We start from the raw sequence: 16,384 nt of genomic DNA, 5'->3' as shown, positions 1-16,384 counted from the left end.
ATGCAACCTTTTACCTGTTTGATTGCACAGTACCTGTAGAAAATTGCAGAGCATTGATAATGTTCACTGTGTAGTAACTGCATATTTTATTTAGATCGGATTTAAATCGGAGAAAGACAAAATCAGATATGTTATTTTTTGTGATTAAATAGATGAATTACTCCATTCATGAATGGGCACGCACTTACTACTCTACTGTAAAATATGACAACTAAGTGATTAGGCATACATCATATATATCATGCAGTACATTAGGTATGATTACTACTTGTATCAGCCTGCTGTCCCCTTAAGCAGAGCACTCACTGGTCACTTGGCGATTCTGGCTGCATCAAGCCGTGCCGGCTGCTTGTTTTGGTCCAATGTACTTTCTTTCCATAATCACTGTGTTGTTTACTTTACTGACGGAGAGAGCGGTTGCACGATTGTAACAGACGTCAGCATCTGTGGGGATTTTTTCCATAGTTCAAAAGTCTCTCTTGATACTTGTGTCAGCTCCTGTCCTGGTGATGCTCACCTTCTCTTCCTCTTCCTACAGCTTCTCAGGATGTTCTCGGAGCCAGAGAGAAAGGTAAAACATTTACTGCATTTTTATTTATTTTTTTTTTGCTTATTGCATTTACATTTCTCTTAAGTAATACCAAGCGAGGAGGAATGCATCAGTGATTGTGCAATAAATGATACTAAACTGTTTGTTATTCAAAGTGTAATACCAATGATTCCAAATTACAAATGGTCTTAAGTGCAATGTGAAATTCAAGGACTGTACTTAAGCTGGCCATACATGGGTCAGTTTTTTTTTTCGTTCACACCAGCAGGTTGAATGAAAAAAAAACTGTGCTGATTCTCCCATTAACACATTCGAGGTGGATGTGAAAATCCTCCCCACTGTGTCGTTTTCTGACAGCGGGAAACCTCCCGCCGGCAAAATACACAGATCAGAGCCACAGCCTATTGCCTGTGGTGGTTATCAAGCCTAAATCTACCGTCAGGGCGGTTGAACAAAATTTGAACGCTAGGTCGACTTCTGTTCAATCTCAATGGCCATACATGGATCAAAATTCTTCTGGTCCTTGTTGAACTGGCCAAATTTCAATGAATGTATGGCCAGATTTAGCTTACTTACCCATAGCCAATCAGAAGTTATGTCCTAGCTGATGTGGCTTTTGCAAAAACTGACTGGTTAATGTTGGTTACTGCACTTTATAAATCATCATTGCCATTTAAATTGCGTTATTGAATGCATCATGGTTATATGTTAAAATGATGTTTCTGTTGTTAAAAGACAACTGAACCTTTTAATTCAGATCATTTCCCAAATTACAGACAGGCTTTATCTGTAATATGACCGATCTCTCCCACCTGTTTTTTTATCATTGTAACATATCTAAACTTTAGAACTAAGTGTTATTGTTTTATGCTAGGAAATGATTGTACAGAAATGGAAATCTCCTGTGTCGCCAACATTGGAAATCTTTGGTGAATTTGGTTCTCCCATTGTATATGGCCACCTACAACAGCAAGGGGTGTCCAACCAAATTCGAGTCAGTGTGGATGGAAGGCCCTGATACAGCCACATAATTTTCTGCATGTGAGTGGCAGGTTCACCATTAGTCTTGCCATCAATTTTGGGTGCTACCGTCTGCTTTTGTGCGGCTTCTGATGCTTCTTGACTTTTTATCATTTGTGTGTGTTATTGCCCTGGGATTCTACCTGTGTACTGACTCCTTTATTGCTGGCAGTGGCGGGTGGTGCTCAATTTTTTTTTGGGGGGGGGCAAACAAACCACACGCCAACCCCCCCTCCCCGTTTGGTTGGTCGGTCTGTCAGTCAAACCCCCCACCCCCCTCGTCGCTTGGTAAGCCAAACACTACCACCGTCACTCACCCGTCCACCCACCAGCCTCCAACTTACCCCATCTAACTCGCGGGCAGCTTTGGCTTCCCCCTGCGTCTCCTCCTCCTCTGCGGCTTCCTCCTCGGCGGCCAATACAGTCGCTTGTCCTCTCGGCCAAACGGGCCGTAAGACCTGCTTCCTGATTGGCCGGGAGCAGAAGGAAGACAATAGAGAATATTAATTTGCTATTGTCACACAACTGGGTGGGCTCAGGGCGCAATGCTCTGCGCCCCGAGCCCACCCTTTTTATAAGCCAATTGCAGCCTCAGGCTCTAATCATGTGCTTTTAAAAAAAAAAAAAAACATTGAAATCCATGTGATCGACACCCTGCATGTAGATTAGGGGGCGGGCGCATGGATTAGGGGGGCGGCGCCCCTGCATCCCTAATGGAGCGGCCGCTAATGATTGCTGGTTTCTTCTATCTCCATATGCAACTCTGTTCGATGGTTTGTTATACCTATTGAAGCACACTTGTTGCTCACTTTTTTGTTTTGTTTTTTCTGTTTTATAGTTTTTTTTGAGTGTTGCTGCATTGTATAGATGTAACTGTGTAGAATCGATAAATAGAATTTATAACTAAAAAAAAGAACGAAAAAAAAACTTAAAAACAAAAATTGATAGCATCAAATTAAGTTAAAATAAGGATGTAACTTGGTGGCAGGCATGATACAGTGCACTACTTCTGTTTTTTTTTTCAAAATTTCCCCACCCTGATTTACCACACTGATAGTCTGACCAATTTCAGCATTTTTTGGGGGATCACAGTTGCAGTGGAGCTGTAAAAAGGTTGTATTAGGCACCTTATGGCAGTGTTTCTCAATTCCAGTCCTCAAGGCGCATCAACAGGTCATGTTTTCAGGATGAAACGGCTGTGGTAATTACGATGGCAGTGAAACTGATCAAAATAATGGAGAGCCTGAAAACATGACCTGTTGGTGCGCCCGGAGGACTGGAATTGGGAAACATTGCCTTATGGTGCCTGCTGCCAAGTTTCAGCATTTATTTTATTCAACCAGGGTTGCAGTGGAGCTTGAACAAGGTACAATTAGGAATATAGTAGTGTCTGCTACCAAGGTCCAGCAATACTTTTCTTGGGCCAGAGTTGCTGTGGAGCTTGGAGAAGGTACATTTGGCATATGGTGCCTGCTACCAAGTTCCAGTACAACTTTTATTGAGGCAGAGTTGCAGTAGAGCTTGGAGAAGGTAAATTTGTCATTATATGGTGCCGGCTATCAAGTTGCAGTACAACTTTTATTGGACCAGAGTTGCAGTAGAACTTGGAGAAGGTAAATTTGGCATATTATGGTGCCTGCTACCAAGTTCCAGCACAACTTTTATTGGACCAGAGTTGCAGTGGAGCTTGGACGAGGTAAATACGCATATTACAGTGGGGGGGATTTACTAAACCCGGTGCACACAGAATCTGGTGCAGCTGTGCATAGTAAACAATCAGCTTCTAACTTCAGCTAGTTCAAGAAAGCATTGACAATAGAACCTGGAAGCTGATTGGCTACCATGCACAGCTGCACCAGATTCTGTGCCCCCCAGTTTTAGTAAATCTCCCACATAACAGTAGTCTGGTTTTACCTATGGCGAGCCTTTCATTTTTTGGGTCTATATGAACATGATTGTCGAGTGAGGGCCCTGGATCCCTCTGAGTCCCTGTGACCATCCTAGTTCATCCGCTCCTTAGTAGTGTTCAGAGGCTGCTGTGGTTGGATCTGCCATTCGTGTGCTATTCCTAGAGGAAAATGCCCTGGCTGGGTATTAACCACAAGCGAGTCAGCTTGTGCAAGCTGGTAAGCGTGCAATCTGTGTGGTGGTGGATTCACTATTGCCTGTCTATGTGATTGTGGTACTCACAAGAGGAGGACTCAAACACCTTGTGTACTGTTTTTTTACACATCATGCATTTGCATTTCCTTGAGTTTATTATATCAGCACTTGGACTTGCTGACATATATTGCCACTCATTAATCATGTCATCTTGTCATCTTGCATTTTGTTGATTTATGTTCACTTTTGTCACTTTTTTTATTATGCAATGTTTATATTTTTCACTTTATTAGTATAGAGTGCAGCTCCCTTTTTTAATAAATCTCCCACAAAGCCTGCTCTATAAAGGAGCAATGAAGCCACCCTTGTACAGCACCAATGTCATCCTGGGGAGAAGGTGGTGTTAGGCTGCCCATACATGGTGCAAATTCACACGATTCCCCCATCAACACAGATAGTGTTGGCAGGGAAATCATCAATTGTCTTATCCCAATGGGGGGATGGGGGAAGCCATCTCTGCTGGGAGAAGACAGTGATTATCACTAGTGGAGAAAAGAATCTGGCAAGCTGGTTGTACCCAAGTTGATCGATCGATCAACTTGGTACATTCAGCTTACCCATTGATGGTTCGAGTCTTCGTCAGTTTCTGTTAAACCGGCTGAGATTCGAACCATGTATGGCCAGCCTTAGATGCACTAGCAGATTTAGATGGACTTGACCAGCAAATTAAAGCCAGTTAACACTTTATAAGCTATTAAGGCAACATTGTTTTCCTTTCTGGAATTAAGGTTTTCCTTAAATGAATAAAAGCTGACCATTGTAAGCACAGCTGTCAGTGTCAAATGGTAGTTGAAAAAAAACAGACTTACTGGCTGGATCCCCAGGTGAAAAAAAAGAGGAACAAATCCTAAAAATAGAAAACAAAAAGCAGCTACCACATTTAAGGGATAGTAAGCTGCAACATATAAAATTTTTGCTTTCAGGTGGTTTAGGTACACTTTAAAGTGATTGTACAGGCAGAAGGTTTTTCTATGTTAAGGCATTCTATTCATTAAGATAAAAAACTTTCTGTAGGCAGCAGCCCCTCTCAGTCCCCCTAATACTTACCTGAGCCCCATCTCTATCCAGCGATGTTGCACGAGAGACTCGGCTGCCCGGGACTATCCTCCTCATTGGTAGAGACAGCAGCGGAGCGCCATTGTCTTTAAAAAAAACTGTCAATCAAAGTCAGTGAGCCAATGATGAGCGAGAGGGGTAGGGACCTAGCCGGGGCTCTGTATCTGAATGGACACACACGAGCTGCTTGCTGTGGGGGCACTCGTCGGGGGTGGGGGGGGGTGGGGGCAGGAGAGCCGAAGAGGGACCCAAGAAAAGGAGGATCCAGGCTGCTCTGTGCAAAATCACTTTTTTTATTTTTTTAAGAAAATAAAAATGAGACTTTACAATCACAATAAAGATTGGCCATATAGGTTGTGTCCCCTGTATTCAATTCAAACATCACTTTCAGTACCTGAATGTACCTTAAGGCTTCATGTACACAGGACGTTGTTTAACTTCTCTTGAACGATTTAACTTGACAGCTAGAAACCAACGTCTAAAAACGTCCGTTTAGCCGCATTTACATGCTGCGTTTAGCCGCATTTGCGTCTAGAAGCGCTTGCCTCTGAACTTCCGTCCTGAACTCTATGAAATGCTTCTAAATTGAACTGCCTATAAACAACTATAAAGGACCCTGTGTACATGTACTGATAAGATAACATAGAGGAGAGTTCAGGGGCAACTGAAAAAAATGCCCAACTGCTCCTAAGCGTCTGTTTACCAACAGCAGTGTACATGAGACCTGTTGTCATCTAAAAAGCACAATAAGTGAGCAACCTATTCTATATATTGCAGATAGACGTTTCGATTTGCTGGATCAATACTGGTGCTGATACTGTGGTACCTCCTATGGAGAGTAACATATTATACTATCTAACTGAATCATTATGAGAATTACTCACACAAAATCACAAATGATAGAGTCTTATTAATAAAACACTTTTTTTGTTAAAAATTAATTTGATTGCAGTTTTGCAGTTCTCTTGAGAACCACATGTATTATTAATCATTTGACAAGGGTGTTTGGTGAATAAACACATTGGGATTGATTTGTACAACCTGAAGAAAAGGAAAAGTGGAGGTGTTTTCCCTTGAGCATCGAATTAAATAATATCGTTCATAGAAGCTTATGCAAGAATTGGAATATTTTGTGTAAAATGATCATAACAGTGCAGTCTTACCTATGAATTATTTATGTTTCCCATCCTTGTTTAGCTTAATGTAATCTGTCTGAAGATGACTCCAGGTCCTGTGAGTTAAAACAGTCCACAAATACTTACCCCCACTCCAGAGATTTGAGGTCTACAAACTCTCTTGCTGGTGCGGACATCATCTTCCTGGCTTCTTCTCGGTGTGGGATCTTCCGCCGGCTTGATTGGCCAATTCAGGATGATGCAACTCCTGTGCATGTGTACAGGGGTTTATTCATTCTGGCACCGAGGTATGGTCAAAATTTTGAATCTACTGTGATTTAGAAAGTATAGAAGCCTTTGGGTCACCAAGACCTCAGGGAATGAGCATTTCAAGGCCTCATGCACACTGCTGCTCCTAAACTTATGTTTTTGGAGCTTTTGCCATTTTTTGCCAAAGCTCCTGAACACAACCCAATAAAAGCCTATTAGGGACATTTACTAAAACTGGAGCACTCAGAATCTGGTGCAGCTGTGCATGGTGGCCAATCAGCTTCTAACTTCAGCTTGTTCAGTTAAGCTCTGACAATAAAACCTGGAAGCTGATTGGTTTCTATGCAGAGCTGCACCAGATTGTGCACCCTCCAGGTTTAGTAAATCAGCCCCTATGTGTCCATGCACACATAGGGGTTGATTTACTAAAGGCAAAAAAACTGTGCACTTTGCAGAGTGCAGTTGCCCTGTGCAAGTGCAATTGCTCCAGAGCTTAGTAAATGAGGTAAGGCTTCACTTTGCAAAGAGTACCCAATCCCGTGCAAGGAAAATAAAAAAAACTGCATTTTTGCTTGCCCATGATTGGATGATAGAAGTCAGCAGAGCTTCTGCTTATTTACCAAGCTCTGGAGCAACTGCTCTTGAAGAGGGCAACTGCACTTTGCAAAATGCACAGTCTTTTTCCCTTTAGTAAATCAACCCCATAGACTTTTACCAGAGTTTAGGAGCAGCTGTGTTTAGAGGCAGTTACATGCTCCACTCCTGAACGCAGAAAAATCACATTCAGGAGACGAAAATTTTGTCAGAATAACGCTGGACATTGCAAAAATTCCTGTAAGCTTATGTATGCTAGGTGTGTTTAACACTTTTATTTCCATTGCCAGAATAAATTATTATTCTGGCCAATGAAATGAATTAACGCCCAAGCGCTGGACACTGCTTAACGCGGGAGAAACACATATTTACCAGCATCCAGCATTTTTCTGCTGCCAAGAGAAAGGTGTCTAGGGAATGTACAGTGGTACAGTGTGTATGTAGCCTAAAAGCAGATGAGCAAGGACAGCCCCTTGCTTCTCTCATATGGTTTTACGTGTATGTAAATTAACTTTTCTTATTTGTTCCACTTTCTCCTGGTAAATATATAATTTAAAGTGTTTTATTACCGGTATAATTGCTTGATAAGTGCAAAAAATATATTTTGATCATTTCAGAAATTCAGAGTTGTCTTTTGTCCTGTTCAAATCTCTTCTGTTATCTCAAGGAGCCTAATTAGCCCTCCTCCCTTATCTTGAGAATGCAGAATAAGCATTCCCTTGTTGGGATTCTCTCTAATTGTCCTAGTGGCTATTATTGAGACAGAAAGAGGGGAGAAATCCATAACTTTAAAGCCCCATACACACGATCCGATTATCGGACGAATAAACGTCCGTTTTTTTTTGCATGCTAATCTCATGTCGAATCTGATGAGTTTACTAAAGTCACGAAAATTCCCGTACAACAGAATAAAAATTCGGAAGTGCTGTCATGTGTTGTAATACATTTGTATTGCATTTTCGAACGATAGCAGTACCGATTAAACAAAAATCGTACGATCTGGCATCGTACGAAAAAAATTTCCATGCATGTCCGATAGAATAATATTGGATGAACCGTCCTGATCGGCTCTCGAAAGCTCTGTACTAACGATCCAATTATCGTACGATCATTTCGAATGCGGCATTTTTCGTACGATTTTCGGATCGTGTGTACGGGGAATTAGTTGTCACTAGACCATAAATAGGTGAAAATGTTTCCAATGTAAAAATTTGTTCTGTTGACAGCTAAGGCCTCATGTACACTGAGCGTTGAGCCCCTCTGCATGAGATCCTGGCATTTTCAAATGGGTGGAAGTTACAGGCACATCGTCCAGCCCTGCAGCCAGAAGCCTGTAAAATTCTATAACCAACTAACAGCTGCTTTGGCTGAACGGTACACTGATTGCTACTAATGTTTAGGAAAATATGCTGACTGCCTGGGATGAATTCCCTGAATCCAAGAAGCCTACGTTCTGGGCATTCGTCCCCGGGTGCATACTACCCTAAACATTATTACCACTTGGGGCATTGTCCAGCTTTGTCCAACTTTTGTACCTTTAACCAGTTGTGTACCTGTGTACATGTGAAAACATCAAAGTAGTGAAGGTTTATTTACCCAGTGCCCTTTATAAATAGCACTCAAAAAAGCACCATTGAGCAGCCGTTGATATCTGTGAGCTGAGCTGTTCCAAGTAGCTCTATACATTGTGATTGCTGTGATACAGAGACCAATCGCAGTGATCTCAGGTGTAAACAATGTGTATTTACATCTAACAGCCTTCCCCTTCCTTTTTATAATGCCTTCCTCCCAACTTTTTGAGATGGGAATGAGGGACACCTATTAGCAAAAGTATGTAGGTATAGCACACACCCCCTGCCACACTCCCTTAACCTCCCTGACGGTAATCCCGAGTAAGGCTCGGGGTTAAATTTCAGTCCCATTAGCGGTAACCCCGAGCCACACTCGGGATTGCATTGCAGGATCCTGGTGCGGCGTTACTTACCTTGTCCCCAGGATCCTGCAATGTCCCCAGCAGTGTCCGTGGGCTCTGTCTCCTCTGAAGCCTCTCTGTGCCAGGCTCCGTTCCCTGCGAGCTGCGCGACGCACGGGGGCGGAGCCTGGCAGCAAATTTTAAAAAATGTAAAAATCATAACACATACAGTACTGTAATCTTACAGTACTGTATGAAACAGTACTGTATGAAATCATTTCACTTCCCTTTTGTCCCCATTGCTTTGTCCCATGCCCTGCATGCAGTTCTATATGATATATACTGTTCTTTCTGCCTGGAAACTTGAGATTGTCCATAGCAACCAGAATTGAGCAATAGTGAATCGTGGGGAAATTTATTTTATTATTATTATATTATTATTTTTTTTAATTATTTATATTTATTTATTGTATTATAATTTATGTTTTTGTGTTTCAAACTTCATCATACCCGGGATATCTACTAGACTCTTGTTTGGACAGATTTAAGTGTGTTATTGTTAAGAATTACAGGCCTACAATATAAAACGCCAAATTTCCATGCAAAATAATTGTACCGCTTTCAGCACCTAAAATCCGAAATAATCATACCGCCAGGGAGGTTAAAGGTGAATTATAAAAAAAAAATAGTTAGACCCACAAGTGCTTATTTTTTTTTCGTTTTTTTTTTTTACCACTACTATTTCTTTATACTGGCTTTTGACATTTACAACTACAGCAATTTAGAAATTGGATGAATGGTTTAGCACTGGGAAACACTTTTGGATAGATGAGTAGTGCATTTTATATACAACTATGTAGATCAGATCAAAATGAGGGATAAAGAAAGAAAAGACGGACAGAGGAACATTGTTCCAAATCAGGGACAGTCCCTCCAAATCAGGGACAGTTGGAAGCTATGATAATGTAAGAAGGGGAGGTAACAGAAACGAATGAATGAATGAATAATTAGTTGCTGAGCACTATACAGCTGCAGTACATTAAATAGTGTTTAACCCTATTGTTATTATTGCACCCTTATAAAGCTCCATGTTTATCAAGCATGTTTCTTAATTTACAAAAAAAATTGTGGCAAAAAATTAGATTTCCAAAAGAGGATTTTCCTCCAAAAGAGGATCATTTTGTGGGTTTTATACTGTTCTGCCATTTTAATTTTAAGAGAGAAAAAATGGAAACAGTTTAAAAACTGTGGTTATAAAAGAGCCCCAAAATAAAGCTCCATCTGTCTAAAAAATGATATACAATTATTTTGGGTACAGTGTTGGATGACTGAATAATAGTCAGTCAAAGTATCACTTCACTGTAAACTGAAAAATAACCTGGAAATAAAGGGGTACAGGCAAGTACTCAAGCAATTAAATAATAATAATAGTAATAATACAAAGAAAATATCTATGTATTGCAGAGATATATTGCATATATTTTCGTCCTGGCATCACTGCATTGGCACAGCTAAATGGAGTTCTGCTTGTGGCTGATACAGCATGCACCAAACGCACATGTTTCAGAAAAATAATTGGACGGTATCCAATTAGATGAATATAAAAATTCAAAAATAGTTTTCTGCAGTTGTAACAATTTTAAACATCTCATTAAAAAGGCATATTTTGCAATCCAGTCCACAGCATGGACAACATACATTATCTTCTGTAGATATGAAAACAGATAATTTTACATATTGATCCCTAATTAGAGGCATAGCAGAAATTCCATATGAATTTTACGCATAGTTTGCAATCCAGGCTCTGGGACTTTACTACACGACCTCTGTGTTCTTCCACATAGTAAAGAAATGTCCTGTCAATGAAGGTCGGTTACCATGAGTTCAGATCATCGTGGACCGTCACCAAGAGATGACTGAGGACCTCGGTGTCTTGCACTGACGTGAGATATGGAATAGGGGATTGTCATAGCAACTTTCCTGAACAAATATTGGACAATCTGCTTGGACTCTGTTTACCTGTCACAGGAAGTATGAGAGGTTCAGCTGGATGTGCTCTGTTAAAAAAAAAAAGAAAGTTTTAGCCTAAAACCTCTACACATGCATCAATGTATCTTTGATTTAAAAAGAAAGATGACTTTGCAAGCTGGAAGTGTGAGGGCGATGTACTTGTGTTTACATCTGCCTGCTATTCATCTTTAGTGCCTCTTTAATTAGTTCTAAAGAATTCTATGATATAATCAACAGAATGTATACATAAGTTGGTGGTTTACTGACCACAAGGACACCATACTTAAAAGTGCACTACATCCCTAGCCGCAGAAAGATCTGAGCAAGAAAGATTACATTACCAGAAGGTTAAACTCTTATATATGCTACAGGAATTCATCTGTCATAAGCAGTAATATATGAACCATCTGGGACCCCATCATTTTCTTTTAGTGCCCATTCACACCATTTGCATTGGGGTGCACTGGGCAGGGATCTCCAGGACAGTTCCAACGCAAACACAAGGCAAGTTTCCTGTGGTGTCAGCTCACACCACTGCATTGAAGTGGTGTTTAACCACTTCAGACCTGGAAGGTTTTACCCACTAATGACCAGGCCATTTTTTTGCGATACAGCACTGCGTTACTTTACCTGACAATTGCGCGGTCGTGCGACGTTGTACCCAAACAAAATTGATGTCCTTTTTTTCCCCATAAATAGAGCTTTCTTTTGGTGGTATTTGATCACCTTTGCAGTTTTTATTTTCTGCGTTATAAACAAAAAAAGAACGACAATTTTGAAAAAAAACAAAAACAATATTTTTTACATTCTGCTATAAAACATATCCAATAAAAATATGTGAAAAATCAAATTTCTTTATCAGTTTAGACCAATATGTATTCTGCTACATATTTTTGGTAAAAAAAATCCCAATTGGCGTATATTGATTGGTTTGTGCAAAAGTTATCATGTCTACAATCTATGGGATATGTTTATGGCATTTTTATTTTTATTTTTACATGTGTAACGTACAAGGTTGCTTTAAACAAATTAGAGGCCACAACCAAGGAGTAAGATGGTCAATATGACGTGCCTGCTCACCTTCTGCTGAGTAGACTAAGTATCTATAGGGAAAGTAGGAAAGGTAGTCTTAAAAGACAGACTGCTATAGAAACAAAGCAGAACTGGCTCGCTACATTTTTGTTATCTTTTTTCTTTGTTATGGTATGCAGCCCAGAATTTCTATTGCAGTACCATTCAGAAAAGGGTTTGCAGTCAAGACAATATTAGATATTGTATCCATTTCCTGTGTACAAGTATCAGAGTTGATCCTGGCAGTGGTAGATATAGTCAGCAAAGTGTCCTTTTGTGGGGACATTTTTTAGATATAAATGTTAGGGCATAAGAAAGAATGCCTTCCCATTTCACACTTGCCTTAGAAGTCTACATGGGGGGTCCCAGCATATATCCCACTCATATCTTGTGTAAATGGGCCTCTAAATCCTAGTGAGCCCTTGTGCACAAATGCTGCATCTGCACATGGGTCCTGACATGTAACAGTCTCCTAAGTAAAGAGACTGTTCCACGGGAGTATTACAAATGAAAAAGGAAGGAGCCCTCAATACCCACAAACCATACAGTATTGGGCCATTTCAGCATAGTTCAGCTTGAAGCTAGAATGAAGCTTCTTTAACTGTTTGTGTATATTCAGCCATTCAACTCTGCACCTCTCGGGAGAGCTTAGAGGAAATCACCAATGCATACCAGGTGCCCCTTTTTGTCACTTGTGTGTATTGACACTCACAAAGATCTATGGCAGCTGTATGGTCAATTTCCAATGTTTTTAACAATGCCATTGAATGCAATAATAAATACTTTCCGAAATGCAGACTAACGTGGACCCTTACTTAAGAAACAATGGGTAATTATGACACCATGCCAAACAATGATAACTAATGCACATTTACTCTATGAGAGGGGTTCTTGCACTCCTGCACTTTTCTGAATTTGGATATTAGGATATCTACAAAGACTGAGCAGAGTTTTATAATCTGACTTAACCACTTCAGTTCTTGTATGTGTATATCTCTAACGGACCAATACAATTTTTACATTTTTGTTGATAACTTTGTCATTAATATAAAGTAATACATACATTGTTTTTTTTTTTTTGGGGGGGGGGGGGGGGGGGGGATGGCACCCTTTTGGCAATATTGTTTTTTTTTTTCAAAAAAAAGATTTTTCTAGGGAATCTATAAACAAAATTTAAAAAATACAGTGTTAGTTTAAAAAAATAGGTTTATTTTACATTTTAAATGATACATTTGATTCTATGATTTGTCCCATTTAAAATGACCTTTGTACAAAGTATGGCAAATTTATCTGCAAATGAAAAAAGGTGATTCTTTTTCAGTTTTGCATATTTTTTTATTATGCAACACTAAAAAAGTAACAAACCAAAATGAAAATGAAATAGTAAAAAAAAGATATTTACATAAAAAAATCAGCAGAATAATAATGGCTAATGGTAGAAGGGAAGGAAGGAGTTAATCAAGACTCATGGTTAACTAAGGGTTAATATAGTGTTAAACAAATTGAAAAAAAATGTAAGGTTTTGTTTTTTATCTATATTTTCTTAACGGGCGTGACAAGAAAACAATTCCAGACAGAGGTCACTGAGTTGACTCCACCTTATAGGAATTACAGGTTAAGACAAGTGCAGCTCTCTTTAAGTGATGTCATAGGTAGATCATAGATCACACCTTTGATCTACAAATGAATTAAATAGTAAATACAATGGAAATACAAAATACGATGAACAATACGTTGATTTATTGTATTTACTGAATGACACTTGTAGACTATTTGCAAGAGAATTTAACAAAGGAGCAGTTGCATTTTGAAAGCTCCTGCTGTATAATACCACACAATTTTAACAGAGTTATGGGGAGTTATGGGGGAGTGGCAGCAAGAGAGAGCTGCTGGATATAAGAGATATGTCAGAAGATTTTTGCTAAAGTTTTTTTAGGATGTAACTCTTACATCCAAAACCCTTATCATTGCGTAAAAGAGATATATTATCTTTTTTTTTTAAATAATGCAGCAGGTATAAACTACAGATACCTAGAAGTAAACTGCACAAGCTTCTTAAACCTTCTTTGCAGAACTGAATGCTGCTAAAACTTTGCCACTTCCTGAGAGTGCCAACTTATGCCAGCCCCTCTTGCACAACAAGGCAGGCTGTTGTCGTGATGGAACCGTGGGGGACGAGATTAGACCCAGAAAGAGTCTTTTTAAGTAGTGTGGCAATGCAAGGCCCTACCTGTGTGAAAACATAGGAGAAATGGACACAGGGTTGTGAGATTACACTTTGGCTCCAGAATGTCAGTTTTGAGTGGAGAAAGGTGGGTTCTTATCTTTCTCCAGGTTTTGTAATTCCAGGATCAGGGGCTGGAGCTCAGAGGCTTCAAAATGCTTCTCCAATCCTATGACCAGAATTTACTGGAAACCAGCAGGCTGAGTGTGTAGGTGTTCATATCTGTTATAAACTAGGACCTGACAGTAGTTCAGGACGCCACACAGCAGACAGGAGGTATGCCAGCATCAGGAGGATTCCAATCCCTCTCCAGGAGTCAGAGAGGCTGCATGGGGCAACTAGAGCGTGCATATCTGCAGGAGGCAGATTTAGTCTGTGACAGAGCAGCAATCAGCTGATCAAGAGTAAACTATGAGAAAGCTTGAGTTTAAGGGACTGTTGGTTGATTTACTAAAGACAAATATACTGTGCACTGTAAGTGCAGTTGCTCTAGATCTGAAGGTTCTCTGAAATGAAGGGAAGCTCTGCTGATTTCTATCATCCAATCATGTGCAAGCAAAAATGCAGTTTTTTATTTTCCATGCATGCTCCCTTCAGAACTAGAGCAACTGCACTTGCAGTGCACTAGTGGGCGCACTTGCAGTGCACAGACTATTTAAATTTAGTAAATCAACCCCTGTGTGTGTTGGTCTGAGGTTCAGACCTAAGGCCTAGGCTTGAGGCCTGAAGCAGCCGTGTGGCAAGAAAGTGAGCCAGGAAGCTGAAGTATTATTTTGTGCAATTTACAGTAATGGTAGAATCCCCCTGCAATGGATATCTTTTGTGAAGTTTTCCATTTTTTTAATAGCTGTGGGCCACCAAGCCCTTGAATAGAGTTACTGAAGTGGACCTCTCTGTTCTGAGCTACCATTGAGCTAAGAAATTCCCCAATGTCACAGTAGTTTACATAAAAAAACATATTGCAGTGAACTCAATTTACAAATGAATAATTCTAACGATGCATCTCTTTTCATGTTTAGCGCTCTCTCCAGTTCTTGGAATTCTCTTTTTGGGAGGCCAGAAATACCAAAAGCCGGTTGTCCACGCTGAGGAATAAATTCCGAGCTTCTAAATCTTTCTACATTAACCGCTCTTTAGAGAAGAGGGAGGTAAGAAAGCATTTTATTACTTACGATTACTAACAAATCAATCATCACCCCATTGTTCTATGTTTAAGTCACTGATTACCTGCATATACAGAATGGACAATGCCAGAAGAAAGATTGCATACACATAGAAAATTAGGCTTCTGGTTTCCTGCACATACAGGAAGTAAGTTGTAGGGGTAGATAAACGGAACACCCAGTATCCAATTAGAAGCAAAATGGAGGTGAATTTGTAGTCGTTTTTTTTAAAGTAGCAAAATACTGAGCAATCCAACGTGTTTCGGGGGAACAAAGACTCCCCCTTCTTCACGGCTATCAGAGAAAAAGAAAGTAAAAGCGTACATAAACATATATGAATATAGCATGATGAATATATGTATGTAGTACCCTGGTGTTTAGACAGAGTTGCTCCTAAATTTACCTGCCAGGTGTAGTTACCTTGGCTCATTGTTAGGGATCAATTGAGTTCACCCTAAGTTTGGAATTGCTGCACTTCTCTCTTCTGCCGCTAGGTGGCGGGTGCCTGGTGGCATTAGATATGTGAAGGACAAAACAAAGACAGATTAGGAGTATATGGGGTATCTCAGCCAATGGGCAGGGGTTTTCTTGAATCCCTTGGCCTGCTGGGAGAACCTATATATTTGGGTGGAGTCAGGTGCTCAGTGTTCTGTGCCACCTGGATGGCTGTCTGGGTGGACTTGTGTCTGATTGCCCGGGCTGCTAGGCTGGAGTTTGGGCCTATCCCAGGAACATCTGGCTGCTAGGCTGTCTGAGGGCCTATCCAGAAGCAAGAGAGCAGAGTAGGGTTGCAGTCCAACCAGAAGTGACGGTTCTGCCTGCCGGAGAACCTGTCGTGGTTGAAGGTAGGGGGGAAGCTGTCGCCACTAAGGGACCAACCACCTTATTACCAGGGACCACAGTGAGTAGCTGAAGCAAGTACCGGAGCAGAATTCTCACCAGCCGGGGACAGTGAAGAATCGGGAAACTTCAGCAGGTGTCAAGCCAGGGACCCAGCCAGCAGAGGTGACACTTGCAGAGCAGTCTTGTGTGTCACGCAGGGCCGTGCAGCGGAGCATTCTGTCAGTGGCTGTGTCCACCGGACACAACTGATGACCGATCACTGTACTGGCCCCCTGCCGGTACCATGTGACCACTGTCTACTTGTACTGTCCTGACATTTTTGGGCCTCAAGAAATTAGGTTATTTTCACCAAAGAAATATGGCAGAATACATTTTGGCCTAAATTCATGAAGA

At 40.6% G+C, this 16,384-nt stretch overlaps 1 protein-coding gene across 1 annotated transcript in view; it reads left to right on the top strand.

Annotated features, from left to right (window-relative positions):
* The first annotated feature begins 381 nt into the window (after window positions 1–381).
* RGS14 (regulator of G protein signaling 14) overlaps window positions 382–16,384 on the top strand; it is a 160,597-nt gene continuing 144,594 nt past the window's right edge. Inside the window, exons 1-2 of the mRNA XM_073620523.1 lie at window positions 382–571; window positions 15,005–15,133. Of these exons, the coding sequence (XP_073476624.1) occupies window positions 548–571; window positions 15,005–15,133 (153 nt within the window). The 5' untranslated portion in view covers window positions 382–547. The remainder of the gene's footprint in view (window positions 572–15,004; window positions 15,134–16,384) is intronic.

The sequence above is a fragment of the Aquarana catesbeiana genome, linkage group LG03 (assembly GCF_042186555.1).
Source record: "Aquarana catesbeiana isolate 2022-GZ linkage group LG03, ASM4218655v1, whole genome shotgun sequence".
Taxonomy (NCBI): domain Eukaryota; kingdom Metazoa; phylum Chordata; class Amphibia; order Anura; family Ranidae; genus Aquarana; species Aquarana catesbeiana.
The sequence above is the reverse complement of the archived record's forward strand: the minus strand, read 5'-3'. Positions and strand labels throughout refer to the sequence as shown.